The sequence below is a fragment of the Ostrinia furnacalis genome, unplaced genomic scaffold, assembly GCF_004193835.3.
Source record: "Ostrinia furnacalis isolate ACB-3 unplaced genomic scaffold, ASM419383v2 OfSCF0208, whole genome shotgun sequence".
NCBI classification, from domain to species: domain Eukaryota; kingdom Metazoa; phylum Arthropoda; class Insecta; order Lepidoptera; family Crambidae; genus Ostrinia; species Ostrinia furnacalis.
The window spans coordinates 64,042-87,905 of NW_021130447.1; the positions used below are offsets into that span (position 1 = coordinate 64,042).

The following is a 23,864-nucleotide window of genomic DNA, read 5'->3' on the forward strand; positions in this document are numbered from 1 at the left end:
AAATTACAGTGAGGTACTACCTATTGCTTCCATTCTATTCCATCCAGTAATGTGTTTATGTTAACCATGAAACAATTTTATACACAACCTCATCATTTATTTGAATGACATAAATAATGCATGAGATAGAAGATAATAAAATTAAGACCTTGTGCGAATAACTTAACTCAGTCGGCGATATAAAGCTGGTATTGAAGTTGTGTATCGCCACTTTTTACATGTTGTTTTTTACCGCACTGATAGTGTAAAAAGTAGTCTTAAGAATACAAAAGGTACTTGTACGTTCATCAGAATGTAATGTAGTCTTCTATATCTCATGGTAGAGTACACTTAAGATGATATTTAAATTTTAAAGTTTAATAAAGCGACGCAAAAACTCGATTCAAAGTCATCGTTTAAAAAAGATTCTGATATTTCTTTATGATTTATTCGTTTATGAAAGATCTGACATTAGCTCATCTCAATCTAGGTCGAAGCTAGTTGTAAGTATCATAACTTAAACAAACATTTTTCCACTTACTAAGACCCTGGCACATTTTATCCTCTTATTCTAAACTGGCGGCTGCCCGCTGCTTCGTACGCGTGGATCCCGTTTTACTCCCTTAGGGGTGGAGTTTCGTAAAATCCTTTCTTACCGGATGCCTACGTCATAACATCTACCTGCATGCCAAATTTCAGCCCGATCCGTCCAGTGGTTTTGGCTGTGCGTTGATACATCACTATGTCAGTCAGTCAGTCATTCGCTTTGAGTTAATATACCTATTTAGATGTAGCAATAACCTGTAAAAATGTATTGTGGTAGGTTAGGTACTAGCTAACATGTATATGAGTCTTAAGGTACTTAGAAGTAGTCATGGAAACATACAGAAACTAAAAGAACGGTAGCATTGACCAAAGCAACGCGATTGACTACAATCATTGATTAATTAACGATTTAATAACATACTATCTTGACTATCACTGCATTTTTATTGGTTTCCAGATAGCTATGTGAATCAAAGAAAGATAATTATGAGAAAATATAAGGCAATAATAAGCTACTAAGAAGATGGATCACCTTCATTGCTAGTATAAAAATGTTTAACATCATTGTACATAAACACGCAAATAGTCTAGATTTAAAAACATCTGAAATATGCACAATGGACATTGAAAACACCTAACATTCAAAGACACATTGTAGCTATGCGAGTCTGTCTCTACTTAATTAATAGTTTTTTTATAGAAAACAAAAAACCGGATTATATAGCCGGCCCAAAAGTTATTATTATAAAAAATAAAGACCACTTGATTCCCGACTTCATTATGCCGCTATATTTTTTACACTATTCATTATTCAGAACCACATTGTGTCTATGACGACGCTGCGATAGTCATTAATGTTTCTACAATATCAATAGAACAATAAAAAATCTGATAAAATGTTTGTGATGTACGGGAAGTGTCTGTATTCGCTCACAAACGTGGGCACATGATTAACGATAACATTTTAGGACATTTTCAGACTTCGTTATTTTAATTTTTATTTATTACGTAAAGGAAAAGTTGAGAATTTCCACCGCTCTAATTGGAAAATAACTACTATTAGATAAAAGAGATTAACGGCCGTATTCACAAACGACAGCAAATCGAACGCAGAGCGTTGAATAAAGCTCTGTAATTGGTTCGTGCGTCACCCTGTGCGTCCACGCGCACTGTGAGACCTCATACTAATGTTTGTAAATACGGGCGTAATAATTTTAGAACGCGATTTATTGTCACCACAACTCCACAAGGACAAAATAACTAAGAATGCAGTGGCGCCACAAGCGGCTAAAATAGAAAAGAATTAAATTTTAAAGTAAGGCAAAGGGCGGTGTTTACATTATTCCTATAGGCACGCCAAATATTTAATATTTTTCCCGAAATATTTTTGACCTGACTAGAATTCATAACCGTACGATGTATCGTATGGTCCTACCGATGCTAAAATAAATATTTGCAAACTTCGAAAAGGTCTCGCCGTTCTGGAAAATGAATTTATTTGCATTGAAATATTTCGCAGAACATTTATTTGATGCGCTGGCCTTGTATTTATCGATTGTCGGAACTAAGTGAAAAACAAAATTATTTCACTGAAAAGTTGTTTGACTGTAAAACTCCAGTTTTAAAAACTAAGGTACCTATTTGCTATTCTTTATCAAACGAATAAGTACTTGTACAAGTGCGTGCCGTGCACAGCTTTGTCAACATAAAATAAGTGCTTGTCTGAGTACATAATTGTCAGTAAGAAATAAACCAAGGCTGGTCTGATTTGCCTCAAGAGGGAAGTGTCTGCGGATCGGTGTCAAGATCGCCGTGCGCTGATGCTGCGGGGCGATGACCTACCTCAACGGTCAGCAGGGCTGGCGAGACACCATGCTCCAGTTCTTTAAAGATGTTAAGGATATCCGTAACCGTAACCGAAACTATCGGATATCCGAAATAAAAAAAATATCCGTAATCGTAACCAAAACCGATTCAAAAGTTTCGGATAGTTTCAGATCAAGGCGGAGTCTTAATCTTAATATTTTTAAATATTTGTTACTTGTCTGGCATTCCCTGGCACCATCTAATATCCCCGCCTGTTTTACCTTCATCATAGGTGTCGTCATAGTACCTACATAAAGTGATTGTGTGGGTCGCGCAGCATCTTGCTATTTAAATTTAACATTTTTAAAATTATATATCCGTAACCGACACTATCCGAAACTTTCGGATAATACGAAATGATTTCATATCCGTAACCGTAACCAAAACTAATATAATATTAATCTAAGTTACCTATTTGAGTTCTTATAACACACACGGCAGATGGACAAACGTGACTCCAAATCTCCATTCAATCTTTTGCGAAATGATCCATACAATTACAAACGTATTTGCAACAACTATAAATAAACAAGACAGGCGGCAACCCTATAAGAGGATATGAGTTGTGTAAGTGGACTATCATCGCTCCCGATTGAGCATCATATGAAGAGTGGCTGCTACGATTGTCGCAAATAGCTCGCCAAACAGCCGTGGGAAGCGAGGATTACCTCACAAAAGGTCGGCAGGCACTCGGATTGGTGAAGAGGATGTTAAAGTACATACTAAATATAGGATGCAGCGAAGATATGCAGATGATATCCTCGCTTGCAGCACACGCTTTCTTTTGTTTTTGTGAGGTCTGTCAAAGTGCTACGGTGCAATTCTTTATAGCTCTACCTAAGATGTATAATTAGTAATTTGTTCGTATTACTTATTCCGATCACGTCATATTTCTTAAGGAGTTTGTTTTCTTAAGTTTTCAGTCTCTTGACTACAGACATAGCTGGGCATTAACTCGTTAATCCGTTAATCGTTAATTAACGAAGTTAACATTTCTATTAACGGATTAACTTTTAAGTTAACTTTAAAAAATGTTAACGGAATCGTTAACTTCCGTTAAATTATCCTAAGTCCGTTAATCGTTAATCCAGTACCTACTATTTAGCAAAAAGATACAGCAGGCACGCTGAAAAACGCGTTCTGACAAGCACGTTCGGGTTTCCAGAACTTCCAGAACCCAAAACAACAGTTTTTGTAACCAGATCACTAACGACACTTGTTAGTATGTGGGACAACTCTTGCAACGGAATTTATGACCAGTTTTCCTCAACGATTGAGCTGAAATTTGGTATACTTATGTAAGTACGATGACAATGCAATTTTATGGTACAATGGTACCATAACATTGCATTGTGCATTGGCAGCTCAATGGAGCTGGTCTGATGATGAAGTCATGAGGTGGCCATAGGAACGGCGGCATCGCATCGAATTTGGGTTCGTTGGATTTGTCTTTTCGAGCACTTTAGTACTACTGGATGATGTCCAGGATCCTGATGATGGAGTCAGGAGGTGGCCATAGGAATTCCTAAACGAAACGGTGGAAACTTATCGAGTTTGGGTTTGCTGGATTTGTCTTTTCGAGCACTAAGGTGCTAAATTGTATTGTAATTGAACCAAGGCTCTGAGATGAGATTGAGATACTACTAAAAAGTGTAAAATAAAATTATAATTATTATTTTTTTAAAACAAGCTTTTATTCTGAAATGCAGTTGTACTAAAACGAAATATATAATTCAAATTATTTCGAAAGCTTGTATCGCGAATGGAATCTATTCCTCTTTTATGTTTGCGCTACAAGCTTTCGAAATTATTTGAACCTTGCATATAATTTTTTTCGTTTTATTATCATGTCTTAACGGATTAACGATTAACGTTAACTTGCGTTAAATCTTGCGAAATGTAACGTTTTAACGTTTAACGAAGTTAATTTTTTTATTAACGGTTTAACGATTAACGAAGTTAACTATTTGATTAACGGTGCCCAGCTATGACTACAGAGAACTATCTTCTTCACATCCTTTAATGAAGCTATATGACAAAACCTTGGCAAACTAAAAAGATAACCATTTTTAATTTCTTCGTCGATTCTTTGAACTGACTACGCCATTTGCAGCACCTGCCTTCATGAATGAAATCTTTGCACGTTTTACTTTATGGTTGAACACATCCTAATCTTGAGTCACTACTTAACACCCGCCAAAAAACCAAGCATGTGGCTCATACTCGCGAATTGTAATACTCAAAATGTGCGAAGTAATGTGAATGGACCGGCCACGAATAACAAATACGCTAACGCACCATATTCTGAGAAAGATATAAATATCGTGTCTAAATACTCGTGTTAATATAAACAGAGGTATTTTCCATAAGTGGTAGGAAAATATAAGTTCAATCTTTAAAAATAGCACTGACCGTTTAACTATAATAATTTTAGCCATAGAATGTTTCTATCTTAGAGAAGCAATGAATTTTTCATGCATAGCAAGGCAGGTATTTGGCCGCACTATTATGACTATAAGTCAGTTTTCCAAAATTTGCATACCTACCTACTTCTAATACCTGGTTGATATTTTTGTCTCATTAGCACATTCTTCTAGGACATTCGAGTTTCTAAATCGAATCATTATTAATCCTAAATAAATTTACCTCTCCAAATGATAATTATGTAGATATTAATGGTCATCCTATACTTTTGTGATAAGTGATAATTTACAACGAAATTGTAAAGACTGATGTGTTTTTGACTGTAAACTTTTGTAAACAAATGAAATTTTTGGATTATGATTTTAAAATTATCTCCGCTATCAGTATTAAACATTTTCTAAAATCTTTCTCAAGGAACTACCACAAGCCACAATTTTATTCACAAACCAAACATGAAAGTAGGTACGTATACTTATTACCTGTGTGTACTATCATTACATAGATCACGATCAGGACATTGACACACTTCATTGATTGAGGTGATGTATCAGAAAAGTTATAGGGAGTGATACATTTCGCTCGGTACCAATAAGATCATTGTTGTTTGGTGAATGCGTAGGCGAAATGCCATAGCGGTTTTGTTCCCATTGTCATTATAATGGTCACCTATATCTTAACCATCTTTAAGGTTGATAGTAATATGAAAGTTCGGTTACACTGCTGGCCCGTTAGGCACGTCGTCTCTAGATACAAATTCTTCATCTTAAATCGTGGGGGCAAACCTTTATCTCTAGCCTAAGTGCCGAAACACAGAATCATTTGTCACATTCATTAACACAAACAATTCATTTATAAATTCCTATTTACAACGCTTCTGACTATTCATAGTTAAATCAAATATTGGATTTATGATTTCTCGAAAACATTGTTGTAAAAACATGCAAAGTGATCAACATTTAAATTCGGAAAAAACTGTTCCAGTGTTTGTGAAAATCACTCAATATTTAATTTAATCATTATCTTTTCGGTAAGATGTTGATTCTAATTGCCTTGGGTGGAGTCATTTGAGTCATTTTTCTACTCAGATGTAATCGCAAACAACAACTTGTTTAAATTAAATCTTAAAATATCAAAGAAAAAGTAACTTGATCTAACATTCAGAGGGATTCTAGTGAATTTAATTTATTGCTTTGCAAGGAAAGGTTGCAGCTTGCAGCTTCTAATATCTTTGAAGAGAAATGTTAAATCGGGAATTTATGTATTGACGACGATTTCAATAACATTCGAATTAACCTTGCCGTGACGTGAATGAATAGACTAGACGGCAAGGGCAAGTCAAATAAATTAGTTTATTTATGTCCTTTCATCTTAAGATAAATTTTTATTGATATTTTTTAATATTTGATATTAAAGTATAAGTTAAACCCTGTATCGACCCAAGCAACGGGCATCGCGATGGCAGAGTGTGTTCAAGTTACTAATACCTACATAATTATTTCTTAGTTTTATTGTGTGATTGTTATTGTTGAAATAGTATGAGTAATAACATCACGATAAACCTATGTTATTTTCCAGAATAGAAGAAAAGCTTTGATATTATCGCAAATCTGAGAATCCGAAATGTATTTTCGTTTAACAGGCAGTCTTAATTACGTTTGCTTATAATATCAATGTCCGACTTTTTGCATATTCCGGGAATTCTAGCAATTAGTAAATATTATGTAAGTTTCAGAGAAAGTGCTCGGATGCAAGATCTAGGATTCTTGTCTTGTTAGTTTTCAGCTAATGCGGATAGCCTTTGCAAAGGTAAAATAAACTACTCTACTACGTTTTTGGTCTCGATGTAAGTTTAAATTTTCGGTACCTACCTTACTTTTTCAAAATACGAGTAAGAACAAAACATCTTGAAGTTGATTGAATCATTATTAATCATGCATGAGGTATGCTTTTGTAAGAAATATAAGTACCTATCTCATAATAATAAAATTTTACGACCGTAAAAAAAACTACTGCAATAAAAAACTTCCTGTGACAGACTGATCGAAGTAGACAAGCCGCAAGCAAAATCTGGTATAATCAAAAGTCGTTCGGTGTTGCAATACAGATACTTAAGTACGCTGCCGTGAGGCACATAATCATGCTGTAATTTGTTGTTGCCTTCGTTATCAAAACTATCAACTCGTACTTGTCCTGAAGAGAACCAATTACGTGTTTACATGCTGAGCACAATTTCAAATTGAGTTTAATCTTCTTATTTATTATTTTGCTACTTATTTATTTGTGAAAATATACATACGCACCATTATTTAATAACGGTTGATTACAGTTATTCTCACATAATCAATACAAATGTTATACACCGGTACATGTTTTGTTAATGATATTAAGCTCGTAAAAAGTCAGCAGGATTTCGAACGCAAAACTGCTTCATTATTAGCCCGAAATCATGTTTTTAAATTTCTTTTGATACACGTACACAGAAGAACATGAATGCAGAGAATACAGTTTAATTCTCTATAGTGACATTTCTTACAAAAGTATTTGATGTGCTTGAAGGGCGGGCGGGCGGTTTGGTAGCCACCCCTGTAACGTGAAACCTGTTGCATCCGCTTTTGGATTTGTTTGGTAGAGTTCGCTCTATGAATGTAGCGATGGAGTAAAGGATTTCAATGGATTGTTGAATGATCGTTCGGTATGAATACTACCGGCATCACACTAATATTTTAGTCTTAATGAGATTCGAACTGGCACTTACTTTTAACTTAATACCTACTCTGGTACGCAAACCTACACCAGTGTCCATCGGAACGTCTCTTTTGCAACTTTAATTTGTTTTATAAATCGTGCCGATATCAACGGACTATTCGCACTGCTCCTTCCCACCGCTGCAACTCCTGTGTAACCAGGATCTGAAGCTGTAGAAACCCAGCCAGTAAAGGTCAAGTTTGTGTGTGTTCACACAACTAAGTACGACTTACCGAATAAATAGGAACATCAAAGCTAACCAATGTTAAGGCCACCGGGAGTTGCAAGTGCCCCGTCAAAGTGAAAGCTGACGTATGCAAATAGTCGTCCACAAACAAACTGATTCTGGAAACTAAATGCGTTATATCTGGAAATGATTTGCGTGCAGCATAAAGCTCATAGCAGACTTATCAACTCGGAAAGGGAAAAACACCGTATCGCCTTTCGCGAGCTGTCATCGCTTTTCACGCACTGACAATCGCGAGGCGAGGCGTTTACGTTACTGTGCGGAGAAGTGTGCGTTACAGCAGTACGGAGTTTGATACAAAAAATACTGACCGCCTCAAGTTGGTACGGTTACGATCCCTTTTCGGGTTGATAAGTGTGCGACGTCCTTAAACGTCTCAGCGTGCGTCTGGCGACTTACAAAACGGCTTTGCAACGAAATTACGTTCATTCAAGCATCATCGCTCGTTATTGTAGGGCTACTCTATCATCAGGACGTCGGCTTGCAGTGCTGTTGTCTTTTACCTTCATGTCTATTTAAGTGTGCAGTACGCGACCAATCGCAAAATCATTTGCCTTATCACATTGGATACCTAGCCCTAAAACCAACTAAGTTTATATTATGTACCTACCCTTGTAGCGATAAGATAACCAATAAACACAATAAGCACACATAAAACAACTCTCGTAAATGAGCGTAAAATTAATGGTTTACTCAATATTTTACTTTTTGAAATTGATATCTATAACCACAAAAATATCATGACTCATGCTAACATCGCCTCTTGCGAAATGCAAACCTGCGATCGCTGTAGTCCACCACAAAAACTAAAACCAGGCCAAGCAGCCACAGAGTCATTACAATCATCAATAAACTATTGATTGGTCTTCAATCATTGCGATACACTATGGAGCGAAATTGAGATTTATGGACATAGCGATTTTTTTCACAATTTCTATTTGAAAAAAATACCTATCGATAGGTTACGTTATTCTGATGAATAAATGCTTCACAAGTTTTTCTCTAAAACCAATAGTTTGACTGGAAAAAAATATTTTCCATTTTCGTTGTATGGAATGAAACATAAAGTGGTCGATTTCGACTAAGCCTTGACAGATCTTGCTTTGAAACTACTTAAGCCTTGTTCTATGGCTTGTTGACTGTAATCCTACGCTATCAGCGCGCATCCAAAGTTGCCCGTTCACAAGTTATGAGGTTCTGAAAAATTAAAAAAAAGTAAGTAAAAGTGACTTTTTTTTGGAATATCTTTTAAGATTTAACAAAAATATAAAGATTTTATACGTTAATAATGTAAATTAACCTTAAATTACTGCTAAAAACACATTTTAATAAACTTAAAAGGAATTAAATCAGCGATTTTTTTTTCACAATTTCTGTTTAAAAAAAATACCTTTTTTTTTAATTTTTCAGAACCTCATAACTTGTGAACGGGCAACTTTGGATGCGCGCTGATAGCGTAGGATTACAGTCAACAAGCCATAGAACAAGGCTTAAGTAGTTTCAAAGCAAGATCTGTCAAGGCTTAGTCGAAATCGACCACTTTATGTTTCATTCCATACAACGAAAATGGAAAATATTTTTTTCCAGTCAAACTATTGGTTTTAGAGAAAAACTTGTGAAGCATTTATTCATCAGAATAACGTAACCTATCGATAGGTATTTTTTTCAAATAGAAATTGTGAAAAAAATCGCTATGTCCATAAATCTCAATTTCGCTCCATAGTGCGATACTTCAATGCATAAAAATAGGCTGTTTCATCACGAGACTAATTTAGATTGTCGGATGTGTCATCCATTGAACAACATCTAAGTTCTTGTTTGCATCATTTGTGAACTAAGTGAGGAGTGTTCTGTCAGTCGCGCTGCCAACAGCTGATCTGATGGGGCAGGTTTCCCCGGCATTGCCAAAAATGCGTCGGCGACTGCGCTAGCGCAGGCCTGGATGACAAACATGGAATACCTCTGTCATTACATACGACAAATACAATGTAAATGTAGCGGGAAATATAAACAAACTCGAGCTGCGTAACACTGAATAAATACCAAGTGCTAAACATCATAGAGTTTTTTAGAATTTGTAATAACTGAAAACGTTTTTACGCAAACAATGACTCAGACTCAAAATATAGTAAGGAAAATTATTAAGAGCGAGAAGCTATCATAATGATCTACTTAATTAATATAAATCAGATGAGTGGTGGTGGGTACTTACAGTTACTGTCGTCAGTAATTTGTATTAATTCGTGTGTAATTTGGTTGCAAAATAAGTTTACCAATTTTGAGGTAAGAGTATTACCAACTAAGAGGTTTATCAGGGTATTAACCTGCCTACTGGACGACAGACGTCCAATGAACCCAATAAGCCTTAATAAAGCATAATATGATTTAAAACAATGAATTAATTCATTATTAGTTCATTTCAAATAATTACTGGCATTCACATGAAAGGTTTCCGCGAATGTATTCCGCAAAATGTAGAGTACATTGAACCATTACATAAAATAATTAGTAAAATGTTCATTATTTCGTGTTAAAACCTAGGCAAGTTAAAAATAAATGCTCCAAGACGATTGATTAAAACAAGCTCTACCATCAAAAAAATTAAGCAGAAAAAATTGTCCAGATTGGGAATCAAATCTAAGACCTCTGTTTGAGACAGGTGGTCTTACCACTGGACCACAAAGGCGAAGGTTAAGAGCCCGTAAAGCTCTTTTTTGTAAAAGCATTTAAGAGAGTAAACGTATTTCTTGCGGTAGAAGGGCTTGTTGCTATGCCTATACTAGCAACATTATTGTCTTGATTAATACAGACTTGAGCGAGTCCGTTATCAATTTCAAATACAAACTCTTCACTCAACTCGAATGGGCTAACACTTAAGCCCCCTGCGTCTCCTAGCAAGGCCAATCATTAATTCATTGGTTTATTTAAAGTAATATGCATTTGTTTTGAAATCCTTGAGTTATAATTAAGTATGGATTACAGGACTATTATCTAAGTTTCATCTAAGCGCAAATACGAACGAGTGTATGTCAAAAATCCCAGGCACCAAAGCCCACCTACATAATATAAACTCTCGACTCATCTAAAAACTATCCGTAGAATGAAAAGCTGACTAATGTTTACAAAACAGAACTGTTTAGGACTATGCCGTTTGTTAAAGCCTAATGATTCCACAGAAAATTAGGCAGAGTTGAAATATGGCAGGCACGCAGTATTATCCCTAGCAAAACTAAAATTTCCGGTAGGCACTAATGATGGCTGGCAGGGCTGGCTGCTGGCTGGACTCATCGCATCCAGTTAATCAGATGCACCGCCCACACGTGAGCCACGTGTATATCATTAGCGATTTCAAATCACAGTTCAAAAGCATACAATAGCTTCGATTTACATGCACGTTTACATACATACGGTATACACTATGAACGCCCACAATTCCACCAACTTTGGGCCCAAAGCTCTCAATGAGACAGCTAAAACATTAAACAGACTGATGTCAAGACCTGGGAATGGTCTGAGGCGGAAATCCCGTGATGATTTTTAAACTTTTTCCTTATTTTTACAAGTTAGTGTTAATAGTTTATGTAGGTAGATGCCTGTCTCAGAGTCTCATAGACCTCGAAAACTTGGTCCCTGCGTGGACAGTGAGCCCTCTGGTCCTTCCCACCAGGGTTATGAGTACAAAGTGAATTGACACGACCAGATTAGAGGTCCGGCTTCACCATGACCTGACCCTGGACCCGGGGTAACGCCGTAACGCTAAATGATTACGACGGTTAGCTAATGCACTGCTCTATCGAAACTAAACCACGGTCATCCCTAATACAATCAATACATATATCAGCCATTTCTCTGATTACAGGTGTGTAATTATGCGGCCATAATTATTTTGGTCCAATAATTAAGCAATAGCTCCAGACTACAATCTTACCGGTGGGTGACCAAATTCCATAGGATAAATTATTTTGCACTCATGTACTTTTTTTACTCAAAATGACATAAGTAATAAAATTAATAAAACACTGTTTTTCGGATGGCGTCAACAAAATGAGATATATCCGAATAATTTGCTAGATGAGATTAAAGTTGTTCGTAAGCATTATCCCGGCTCCATGGCATCGGCTCCCGCGTTCGTATTGTTTTCCAATCCCATTATTAATTTACTTATATACCTACTTATTTATTAACATTATTTATTTACTACTTATTGATATCGTTTGTTTCGACTGACTATAAGTATTTATTTATGTGGAAATATACTTAAGAAGTTGAATGATTCACGTGAGTTCAAATGCTTTCGAGTGTTTCTCTATCTGCACTCTGTAAGGTTTTATAGTTGAGAGGCTTTCTTACAAGTCGGTGTTCTTTGGAGTGTTTTTCACAATAATATTGTATAAAATGTTTTCCATTTGTTTGTTTCAGGAGGCTGAAGAATGGGCGCGACGGCAGAGCGGGCCCATGGTCAACCCCTCATTCGAGCCCGATGACTTCTTGCCTCAAAGGTAAATATAACATCGTTCGTTCGTTTCAGTCAAACGATGTTCACTGCTGGACAAAGGCCTTCCCCAAGGATGTCCACAACGGCCGGTCCAGCGCTGCCCGCATCCAGGTGTTTCCCGCTACCTTCACCTATTGGGAGCCGGTCCTCACTACGTCATCCGACCCGAGTTCGCCACTCGAGAACTTTTCTGTCCCAACCCACACTACTACTAAGGATAGCTTAGAGTAGGATGGGGTAAGTAGGTAAGTAGGAGTATTATGACTAACTAGGTTCAAGGGCTTTCATAATTGCCTAGTCTTCTTAATCCCTACGTAAATAGGTTGCACCGGCTTTTCTTAAGAAGCTCAATACTTGTTTATCGGGAGATTTTAGATAATAAATATAATCCTAATCGCAACCCCACACCGATTTACATTGTATTGAAATCCAGACAAAAATAAAAATAGAATCAACCCAACTTGGACACCTACGTTGAAGATTTCAATTGTACAAAATTGTATAAGATTAAGTCATGTGTATCATTACGACTCGTCTATTATCAGTATTACAAAATTTTCCTCTTATTTTTTGCTTTTGCGACGCATTTACCTGAAAGTGTCCCAAAATCTATGAAGAAACTAACTATACCTACAAGACTGCTGTGAACGACGTCTATCTACGTCCATCATCCACTAGTTACGGCATTTGCGTCACTTTTAATGGTCCATTGTGAGTCATCCGATGGTGACCATAACACGGACACGCACAAGGAATACCAACTGCCGAACAACAGGTGGCCGTTTCGATGGCACCAAGAAGAAGAGATGGTACATAATATTATTCTGTGCTATTACTAATTAATAGTCCTGTAAGCCGGCGTCAGAGTTCAAAAGGCTATGCACAGAATGTCTCAAGCCAAACTACAATTAAAAACTACCTATGACATACCTATTTGTTGTTTTTAAAACTTAAAGTCATGAATGCAAAGCAAATCGTAAAGTTAGTAAATACCTGACAGTCAACATTACAACAAATTCCAAATTGCACTTACGCATCTACGAAATGCTTATTTATTTACTTGGTTTCGTAAACATTTTGCGACGCTCAGTACCTCTAGTACGAAAAACTTTCGAGTTCATTTCGTTTGCGTATTCAAAGTGTCATCGAAAAATTTTGTATGAAAAATTAAACAGCGCCCCCTATATTATAGCCGCCCTAGGGGGCGCTGTTTAATTTTTCATACAAAATTTTTCGATGACACTTTGAATACGCAAACGAAACGAACTCGAAAGTTTATCGTACTAGAGGTACAGTTCATACACAGAAATGAAACATCAAAATGTTCCTGTTCCTGTAAAACTTTGTCGGGTATTTATTCACATTCCCTAACAAAGTTCCACAAATATTTAAGAGCAGATATTTTTTGTGGCTTCACTACAACCTGTAAATAATATTTGTTACAATCTGTACCTCTAGTAGGAAAAACTTTCGAGTTCGTTTCGTTGCGTATTCAAAGTGTCATCGAAAAATTTTGTATGAAAAATTAAACAGCGCCCCCTATATTATAGCCGCCCTAGGGGTTAGTAAGTTAGTACTAACCCCTAGGGCGGCTATAATATAGGGGTAAGCCTAAGTTTTTCGTACTAGAGGTACAGGGAACAATACGTCACGCTGTCCGCGATCTGAATATCGGAACGAGGAGACAATGTATTCATACACCCATTGGAAATGAAACGTGATAGTTGAATGTTGACATTTTGATGTTAATAATTAACTAATGTGACGAGCTTTTGTTCCGGAAAATGTTTTGTAGTGAAACCTCATCCATTGTAATAAGCAGTACTTGAATTTTAAGTAGGTACAAAAAAAAAGTTTTCTGACACCTTTTTATACCATCCTCGGTAAAGAAAACGATATGTAGGTAACATAATAAAAAGATAATTAATTGTAAAGCAACAACAACAACCTTAAAGTGTCTCTTCTATAGGTAGGTATATCCATTGAATCAATAGGTACAATAATACTTTCCCCGAAAACCAACTAATTAATTTGTATCGGTTATATTGATTAAATATATCACTGTATTTATTTTCTTATTCAATGATACTCGATATGTAGCTTAAAAAAGTAATTTATAGCGAAATGTTATTTCTCTTGTACCTATTAATTCCGTAGCTTTAGTACATGGAAATCAAAGCTGCATTCCGCCCATCGACGTACGCAGTCTGTGGATGAGGCAATTTTGATATAACTATTGCAACCTTCTAGCCAGAGGGGTTGAAAAAGACAAGGACGGTTGCAATATGAAAAATTTTGGCACGGTACATATGATACTATAGTTTTCCGTACAAAATGATAGTCTAATTCAACAAAATACCACACGTATCATGAGAGAATACTTCATTAGATACTTACCTACATTGGAACAATTATTTAATGAGTTGAATGCTTGATTAAAAGTCACGTTGAGGTATAAGTTAAAATACTCAACAAACAATGCCCCCCGGATGTTAGGCTAATGATTTGAAGATGATAGTTGCTAGAACTAACTCATGAGCTAATCACACTCGCCAGCCCCCCCCCCCCCCTGAAAAATTAACCTAGATACGCCATAGTCAAACTTCTTGATGAGTATAGTTACATATCCTATGCAATGTGACCGCTTGACAATATTCAGAAACTAGTAATGATTAAGCTCCTTACAAACACGCATCGCCGCCTAAACTTTGTGCAATAAATTAATTAATAGTACCTAAATCGAACCGAAAGAAATAATTTATCTTAATACAAAACGCGGAGAGCTACAGAAAACTGCTTTCATACATTTAAATTAGATGAACTTTTCAACTTTACTTCGTTTCAAAAACAAAAGCGGAAAAGTTATAAACAAAGTAGGCAATTGTCCGCTGCATCAAAGTAGATTTAGCTTCAGTTCTCAGAGACGAATTTATGTCGTAATGTGAAAGAAAATTCTAGAGAATAAAAGAAAATTCTAGATACGTCAATCGATAGACGCCGTATCCCACCGCTACCTGGCTACATGGCGGGCGTCGCGGCAGGTGCTGCGTGCTGACGAGCGACACTGGCGGCCAGGACTCCGCGCGGGATAGGTCGTGCACACGAACTTTCGCGCCACAATCGAAATGGTCCGGGCTAAGAGACTCACCAAGCAGGAGCTCCAACTCCTAGGCATGGACGACGACTTTGAAACATACGAGCTCGCCGAATTTAGTTTCAAAGGCAAAGAGGAGATAAAGGACGATCAAGTCACCGAAAGGTGGGTTCAGACGAAATTTTTGTAACTGCTGAAAGAGTTTCATTTATGTTCTCCGGAAGTTCTTAACAGGAAAAATGTAATGAAATCTTTAAGTATTACGATTGAGAGCATTTCAATTTTCAAAATAAGTATTCAAAGCGAAGTAAGAATGGTTTTTAATCCTTATTTACCTAGTTATTGATGAATAGCTAGAGCTTTTCTCAGTTTTCATAGCGAGGAAGTGTAACTTTAGAGCTTTCATGAGTGTTAGGGATTCGGCTGGAGGCTTTGCGTTGCAATCTGATTAGTTAGCGATTGTTTTCCTTATGTTTCAATCGTATATGTGAACATTCAGGAGCAGGTTTTAGGTGTTTTCGTGTAATGTTGTGGTTTCTTCGTGCGTTCTAAAGTTGTTTTAACGGCTCTTAGAATAAGTCTCGTGTATGGACTTAGGAAACTTATTTGGGATCACTCTGTGTCTTTTTGAGTGATCTTGTGATTTAGAGGGATGATTGACTGAATTTATTTTTCTTTTCAGCCTGTCTCCAGTGAAAGACGAAAAAATAAAGCCGGGGCCGGATAAGGGTATATTCCTAGTGAACATGAAGGACAAAGGGGTGGTGGAAGAGGAATATGAGCCTTACGACAACCGAGTGGTCGAGCATCCTACCACGTGAGTACCTAAATCAAACAATACACTACTTTTCAAATCAAATCAAATCAAATTAAAATCGTTTATTTATGCAAGTAGGCTTCCCACATGGCACTTTTACACGACCCAACCCTACTGCTGCTTCGGGACTGTATATGGGCCAGTGCTGAGAAGAAGGACTAGTTTATTACTAGAAGGACTAGAAGGACTATTAGTTACGTAGAAGGTGTGCCACGATTATGCGAGCAGTCCCCGAGAGATACAAATTGTTAGTTTTCTACTTTTTGCAATTGAATCTGTCACAAACGAAATGAACTTTTTATCGCCTTTTATTTGGAAATAAACAGTTTAACTAGTTGTTGGAACTCCACAAAGCACGCGGTCGGGCAACAGGTGCGGCCGGTCTCTCTAAATATTTGATGGGAAAAATGATGTACCTACTGGTTTTTGTGATGATAGATACAAGCTCAATTAATTTACAAGTGTGAAACTATCTAGCGATACAATCACGGAATCTCGGATTTTCATTAGTTTTTCCGCTCACTAGACCTTAGTTGCAACAGTGTAAGTAATTACAAAATACAAATGTTGAAGTATTTGCCTATTGGAATGTGCAAATCCTATAGTGTCAAGAAAGTTTTTTCTATTTCTATATTGGTAAAAAGCAAGAAGAGCAGATGCGTAGCCTAGTGGTGCATGGAACACTAGGTTATTGCAACTTTCCTAAAAAACCATCAAAACCTTGTCTGAGCCGAAATAGCTACATCGAAGTAACGGATAGTTCAAAATAATATAAAAACTCCATAAAGTTTTGAATATCACGCGGATTCCCGAAAACCCGTCCGCCACAATACTTGTGCACGTATTTTCTGCTTTTGACATCCGTATATGGCCGACTGAAAATAATGATTTCTGCGAAAATTCAATTTGATTAAAATGAACGTATTAATAAACTTTTGTTTAAAAATATACATTCTACGCTTCCAGAAAGTTGTTCCGAGTTAATGTTGAATGAAAGATGGAGTTTTAAGGAATATTTCCTTTAAATGTACAGAACAAACAATAAAAATAGTGTTCTAATATTATTACTAGAAGCTCTACCATTAACGGCAATCAATTTAAAAGTAGTATCGAGTTTAAAATCACTTGGACATTTCCCTTTGAGTAAATACTTCAGTATTAATACGAATTTACAACGTAACGGAGGATGCACCTCAGTTCCGAGAATTATTACAAAAGCTCCCGGACTGTCTCAAGGCTTTGAAACTGGGAAACTAAATGTGAGACGTAATACGCATAAATATGTACGTATACAGAAATGTTTTTCATTACTTAGTATATATTCACATCTAGCACTCGTATTTATCATCTCCAACAAATCAATCGCAAGACATAGGTACATCGTATCAATATTGTAATGATCTTGACGCCCACCCGATAATTTTCATCAGTTAGGCTGAGTTGCTTACTAGTTTAACCGTAACTATAGGGTTTTCCAATAAGAGGTGTCATTTTGATATTCGAAGAAAAATGCATTTTTTTAACATAAATGTTTATTTCATTATAAAGAGGAAGGTATGCCGTTAATAGTGGAAGATAAAATCAGGCAAATTACCACCACGCCCACGCTCACAGGACCATTATCCTTTTCATGAAATTTTCCATAACCAAATCGCCAAAGTGGCTGCCCTATGTCCTTGATAGTCGATAGCTTCATGAATTACATATTTTAATGTTAATAAATTGACTCTTCAAACCAAACAACGTTTTCTTCTGTCTCTAAAATGTCTTGTGCCGTCCCATTCTCGCTTGTAATGTCGCCAGCGGACGAAGATGAGGTTTTGAAACTCATTATGGGTCTGAGGGATAATTGTGCGGTGGGAATTGACCTTATATCTTCTAAGATCACGAAAAGGTATGCGGCGCTATTAACATCTCCTCTCTGCCACATTATTAACCTCTCAATTACCAATGGAGTGTTTCCATCGGTCTTTAAAGTGGCCTTATTAAAACCTATTCATAAATCGGGTCCTAAAGATCGCGTGAATAATTANCACACACACACACACACACACACACACTAAACTTCACTCAAACTCAATCTGCAATCATCCTACATTATAAGCCTTACGCCAGTCCATGTGCATGGATGGAATTATTTCTAAATTTTCTTTAGGCTACGCGATAATTTTTATTGTACTTATTCTTACTTTTTTTGCTTTTTTCTCCTTATACTAGGTACTATTGCAACTGCGCTGTACCATGTATGTATACATCGATACGTATCTTGTTTGTTCCAACTGTCAATAATGTGGGGGGGCCTGGCGACCTGTGTCACAGGTTTCTTTGAAACCTACTTCAGGCACCAGTCTCTCACAAGTGATAGGAATTAAGCTAAGACTCCTATTATAAGACCTTGTATTTAAGTACGCATGTTTCCTACTTTGTGAAGAGAGAAATAAACAATTTATTTATTTATTTTATTTATTTATTTTATTTTCGTCTTGAATCGCAACACCTTTTATTTCCTTTGGAAAACCCTATTTATCGATACCTGGTTGTTTTTGTATGGAGTTATTTGGCGTTTGTCAAAGTTAGAAAGTACGATGGTGCAACCCAGCCTTAGAATCCAAACAGAGAGAGAGATAGACAGACATACAGCCGGGCTGCGGAGAACCTAATTACAAATGTCAGGGTCTAGGTTACAAACAATAGGGATGTCGCGCGTCCACCCGTCCCGGAACCGTCCCACCCGCTCGCCTACTGTCCCCCGTCACACCCCCGTCCCGATGAGACAGACCAAAATGAAGCTGCCATATTGTAAAAATTGATTAGGATTTCCTGTAGATATGCAAGAAAATACAATTAAGAATTTTGAACTATGATGATTGCGCTCATGAATATAATAATGTTGTAACAAGACGAGTGGAGCCGGAGGCTAAGTGGCTGTTGAAGGCTGGCCACGCACTGTGCCCGGCTCATGTCCTGCAACGCAGCACGAAACCGGGACCTGACATTGAACTGTTACGGATAGCATTGTCATAATCCTATCGAGAACTTTGGTTTGCGGCTTGATTGGGGTTTGTTGTTGAAAATAACAATTCTACATTTACTCCTATTGTTATCCCCATATGCTATTCGCGGCTTTTGTGTGAATTGTTTTTACAATTGCCACAATCATGGTTTAAAATTGAGTCGCGATATTTATAGTTATCTAGGTCAGTTATTAGGTAAATATCTCGACATCAAAAATCGAATGCCGGTCAAACGAGCGTTGTTAAAAAGTATCGAAATGAAATTGTTACCTGTGTTAAGTCTCGCGTTTCCTGTTATTACATAATTTGAACATATATTAATTGTCTGTTATAACTGGTATCATACACGTCTCTCATCACTGTAATTATAAATTGGATCGTTTAACCTTGACCGTAGAGGTGGTAACATTGCCCTAGCCACTTTCCTGTACAGCGCAAGCGAATCCGATATCCGTTAATAAAATTCGCCGTATTCTGGCCACGCAGTCGGACTAGGAAGCACATTCCTCGAACATTAACAGTCGATTACACACGATGGTCAAGGCTCTCTCTCGTCCTATCTGACACATATAGACCAGCTTCCTTGAACAGTCCGTCTGTGGGATGCTTTATTACTTCCTACAGAAAAGAAGTAGAGTTACTAATGCTCGTTTTCACCATCAATCCCTAATTTTAAAGTGACCCCCATCATGGTAACATTTAACAGCTATTTTACATTCAAAATGGTTCCTTAAAAATTAAGGATTGATGGTGAAACCGAGCATAAGTTTCCCAAAAAGTACTTCCGTCCCGTAAGTGTTGTAGTATGTTATCTTGACAACACTATTTGTTGCGAAGTCAAAGCTTTTCGTACACTCGTAGTAAGTGCCGTCTCATATGGTCACAAGTCATCAATCAGCTCAAACTTCGAGCAACATTGTTCACACACTTCACAGGTAGCAGGTTGTAGTGATCTAGCTAGAAAATATCGCCGGCTGCTCTACAGGTGGCTTAGTGTGCGGCGGCACTAATAGCTTACAATAATTTACTTGGCTTTATATGGTGTGTACCGGGCTTGCAACAACAACATGCATTAGACTTTGGGTAAACAAACTTAGAACAATTTTTCTACTTTTGCTTAACATCCACTTACCTGAACGGCTTAAATCATGTCTGAAGTATTTAAGAAGCATATTACTAAAATATTTTTAATATTCCGTAACATTCAAAACAAAAAAGTACATAAGTATTCTCACATCACAATCATATTGTTGAGAGAATTATTCACGTAGCATTTTATGAAAACAAAACAACATAATACTGTTCAAGTGTCTAATTATATTATAGGCGAATGTAAAATTGTTAGACAACACAAATAAATCAGTGAAAGCTTTGTGTTCACGTGTTCGATTGAAATTACTACGATTACATTTGCTTTGCTCTTCGTTAGCATGGAAAATAAATATTCAAATCGTATTAAATTAACTCCTTCATTAACCCACTCACCCACATGTCTTGCGAGCATTAATGAAACTGCACATATTATTAGCATCAGGATGCGTGATTTAGCAAACCTATCACGAACCACATTAAAATTACAACTAATAGGAAAAGATGCAATGGGTTCATATAAGTGCGTGTGGTAGACGGAAATTTTTAAAATTTACCCCACATACTTAAGGCGTCCTTTTGGACGCCCTTAACTTTTAAATGACGTATTCATTGTTATGGGAAATTCGCATTTGGAGGTGTATTTCCTGCTGAATACATAACAAGTAATATAGAATACTACACCCTTTTGCAGTTGGGTGGAAGTATGAAGCATGCATTCACGGTATACGCGGGGTTCCACGGCTAGGGGCCATGACGATGGGCAGGAGCGGTATATATCTTGCAGTAGGGACCACCTTAGCATGGAGAATCGAAGGTAAAAGTATCAAAGTTCAACAAACTAAATTAAGTGTGTAGAACTGTTGTTAATAATTGATTGTTGTAAACTTGCCATCCTCAGGTTCTGAAGAGTACATGTATTCGACTAGACAGGTCGGGTTAAGTAGAGAATTACTCACTAGGTTACTGTCAAATCTTTACAAGTCTACTATTCATTGGAGCAAGCGGAGCAGTGGCTCTAGACAAAGTGCAAATTATAATCGCAAACCAGTCGAAAAGTGGTCGAAAAGCCCCTTTTTTGTATGGAGTTTTGACGGATTCGATTTTCGATTCGATCAAAAAGTGCGTTTTGTCTAGGGGGCAGAAACCGTTAGATCCGCCATGTTATAGTAAACAAATCAACACTCATATCTTTAAATGTTAGTGTGATAAAATAATGTCACTGTCACCATTTTCGGATTAAAAATTATTTTGGTAACTGTTGGTAACCGGCGAGTAGGTAATTTAAATTCTCAACAGCTTGTCTAGAAGTATACATGGGAGTCTTTGGCAGTCGAAATTTTCCTACATCTACCGTCATTATTTGATTTAAGTTATTTTTCAGTCAATAAACAACCTTTATTTTGTCTTTAGAGCTGGGAGTCTGTCATGTTTTTTAAAATGTTTGAAGTGTAGGATACTGGACAAGTCCGAGCCTTCTGAATGTATTTCGATTGCTAGAAATCTGTCTAGGTACTTACGTTCTCTGTTGCTTACCATCCTTAAACTGTCCTTGTGGAAGTAAGAGGAAAACCATCGATAAAAATACCCAGAGTGAGCATACGAGTACAATGATGTGTATCACAACTCTTATCAAAACGTAATATGCTTATAAACTACATACACAAATCGATTGAGCGTGAGCTGTATGTATACAGGGTTTTAGGTAAATGGGTATATAAGCCGACACTAGCCCATTTTAACATTTGCATATAAATGGTATGGTGAAGTCATATATCCATATTTCGTCAGCCACAAAAGCTACTGTTAAAATTTCATTTTATAGTAAGAAGAAACTTAGTTACCTACCTAAGTACTATAGAGGTATTCTTTGCATCAAATTATTAACTACCAATAGGTACCTAGTGAAGCGATTAAAATGAGTCATTTTGTGAAGATTTACAGAAGCATTCATAAAAGATTACACATTTGGAGGCTCTTTTCATAAAAGCCAGACTGAATATTACATTATATTATTATCCTTTTAATATTTTTCCATTCGACATTGTGGAAGGACTCTTAAATATAGTGTGAGATATCTGTAGGACTTATACGAGTATCAACAACACAACAACGTCGCACATTTGAGATAGAATTTGAATTTTGTAAATGTGTTAGTGAATTCATCGTAATACCATTTATGTGGCTTTTATGCTTAAATCTCTAAAAGCTTTATTTACAAGCTTTGGGTAATATTTTTGTGGCGATATAACTTGTTTGCCTCTTGAATTAGAACCTAATAGTAAATAATTCAATTGAAAGAAAGAAAGAAAGAAAGAAAGAAAAATATTTATTCGATGCAAGTAGGGTAGCAATATTTGGGTAACTACCACTTGAAAACGGCTCGCCTGATATCTTTTTGTTGTGTATAAACCACAGCATTTTTTTTTAATTTAATTGGTTGTACCTACATACTTTTTACGAGAAAATATCGAGTAGAAATACAGTAGTTTAAAAATATATTTTCAAGGTCTAGGCTAGCTCTCAGAAACAAGACGCAGCATGAAAGACGTGCTTTATTTGATATTTGATACGCATACTGAAGAGCGCCAACAGTCGTTTGCCTATGAGGATATTTTCTTGTGGAAAGTATTCTTATAAAAGGCAAAGTTAAAGCATCTACCTGCTAACTTCCATTGGTTATAGTATTTGTTATAATTATAGTACATTGAGAACATTTGCAATATTTTCTTATAGTATTTTTATTTCTACATGAGGTCGTGCTAGTTTGTTTGGAGGAAGATTATATTCTAGCTTAACTTTGCATCGCGTGGTTATTGAGATATGTATAGGGAAAATGTTTCCATGTTTTGCCAAAATATTCTTCACGGCCACGTTCATAGGACACACTAGGACAATGTAGTTTATTACCTTAAACGTACGAGACTAAAATTATAAGAATTTCAAACTGACTCACCAACAAACATGCGGTAAAAACTACTATAAGCTTACCTTTGTTTGTCACTTGTTGAAGGTAGTCGGTCTCCAGAACTTACACTTCTTTTCGTTGCGGGTTCAATGGCTTTTTAATATTCTTATGGGGTAAAACTTAGCCGTCACTAGTTGGGTTTTCTGGAACAAGAGTTAAGTACGATAGAGTGGTGGGAACGAAAAGCGGCATTTTTCCAGGTTACCAATTTATTATTGACATCACTTAGGAGGAAGTTTAGTTTAGGAGGAATTATCATCATAACCGAATAGGAAATATTGAAATTACACTGATAGGTGATAGATATCTTGCAGGCTTAAGTTAAAGTATTTGTTAACATTCCCTCAATCATCATGATCCTTATTCTTTATCTCCTTACTATCTTATTATACCTACTTGCCTACATTTGAGTGTTTATTGTAATTAAGTGCTCTCATTTGATATTTATTATTATTTATGTCTTATTTATTAGTTATGTCTCATCTAAGGTTGTTGTAAACGAAGATTGCGGGACTACACCTTTAGTGAATTTCTTCGGATACTTTGGATCACAAAGTCTAAAATAGCTCAAAATTTAATC

General features: G+C 36.5%; 1 protein-coding gene across 1 annotated transcript in view; it reads left to right on the forward strand.

The window, feature by feature from the left end:
* The window catches only part of LOC114355953 (proton-coupled amino acid transporter-like protein CG1139), a 66,051-nt gene that overhangs the window by 37,032 nt on the left and 5,155 nt on the right, over nt 1-23,864 (forward strand). The window contains exons 2-3 of the mRNA XM_028309006.1: nt 12,227-12,306; nt 16,079-16,213. Coding sequence (XP_028164807.1) covers nt 12,227-12,306; nt 16,079-16,213 — 215 coding nt within the window. The remainder of the gene's footprint in view (nt 1-12,226; nt 12,307-16,078; nt 16,214-23,864) is intronic.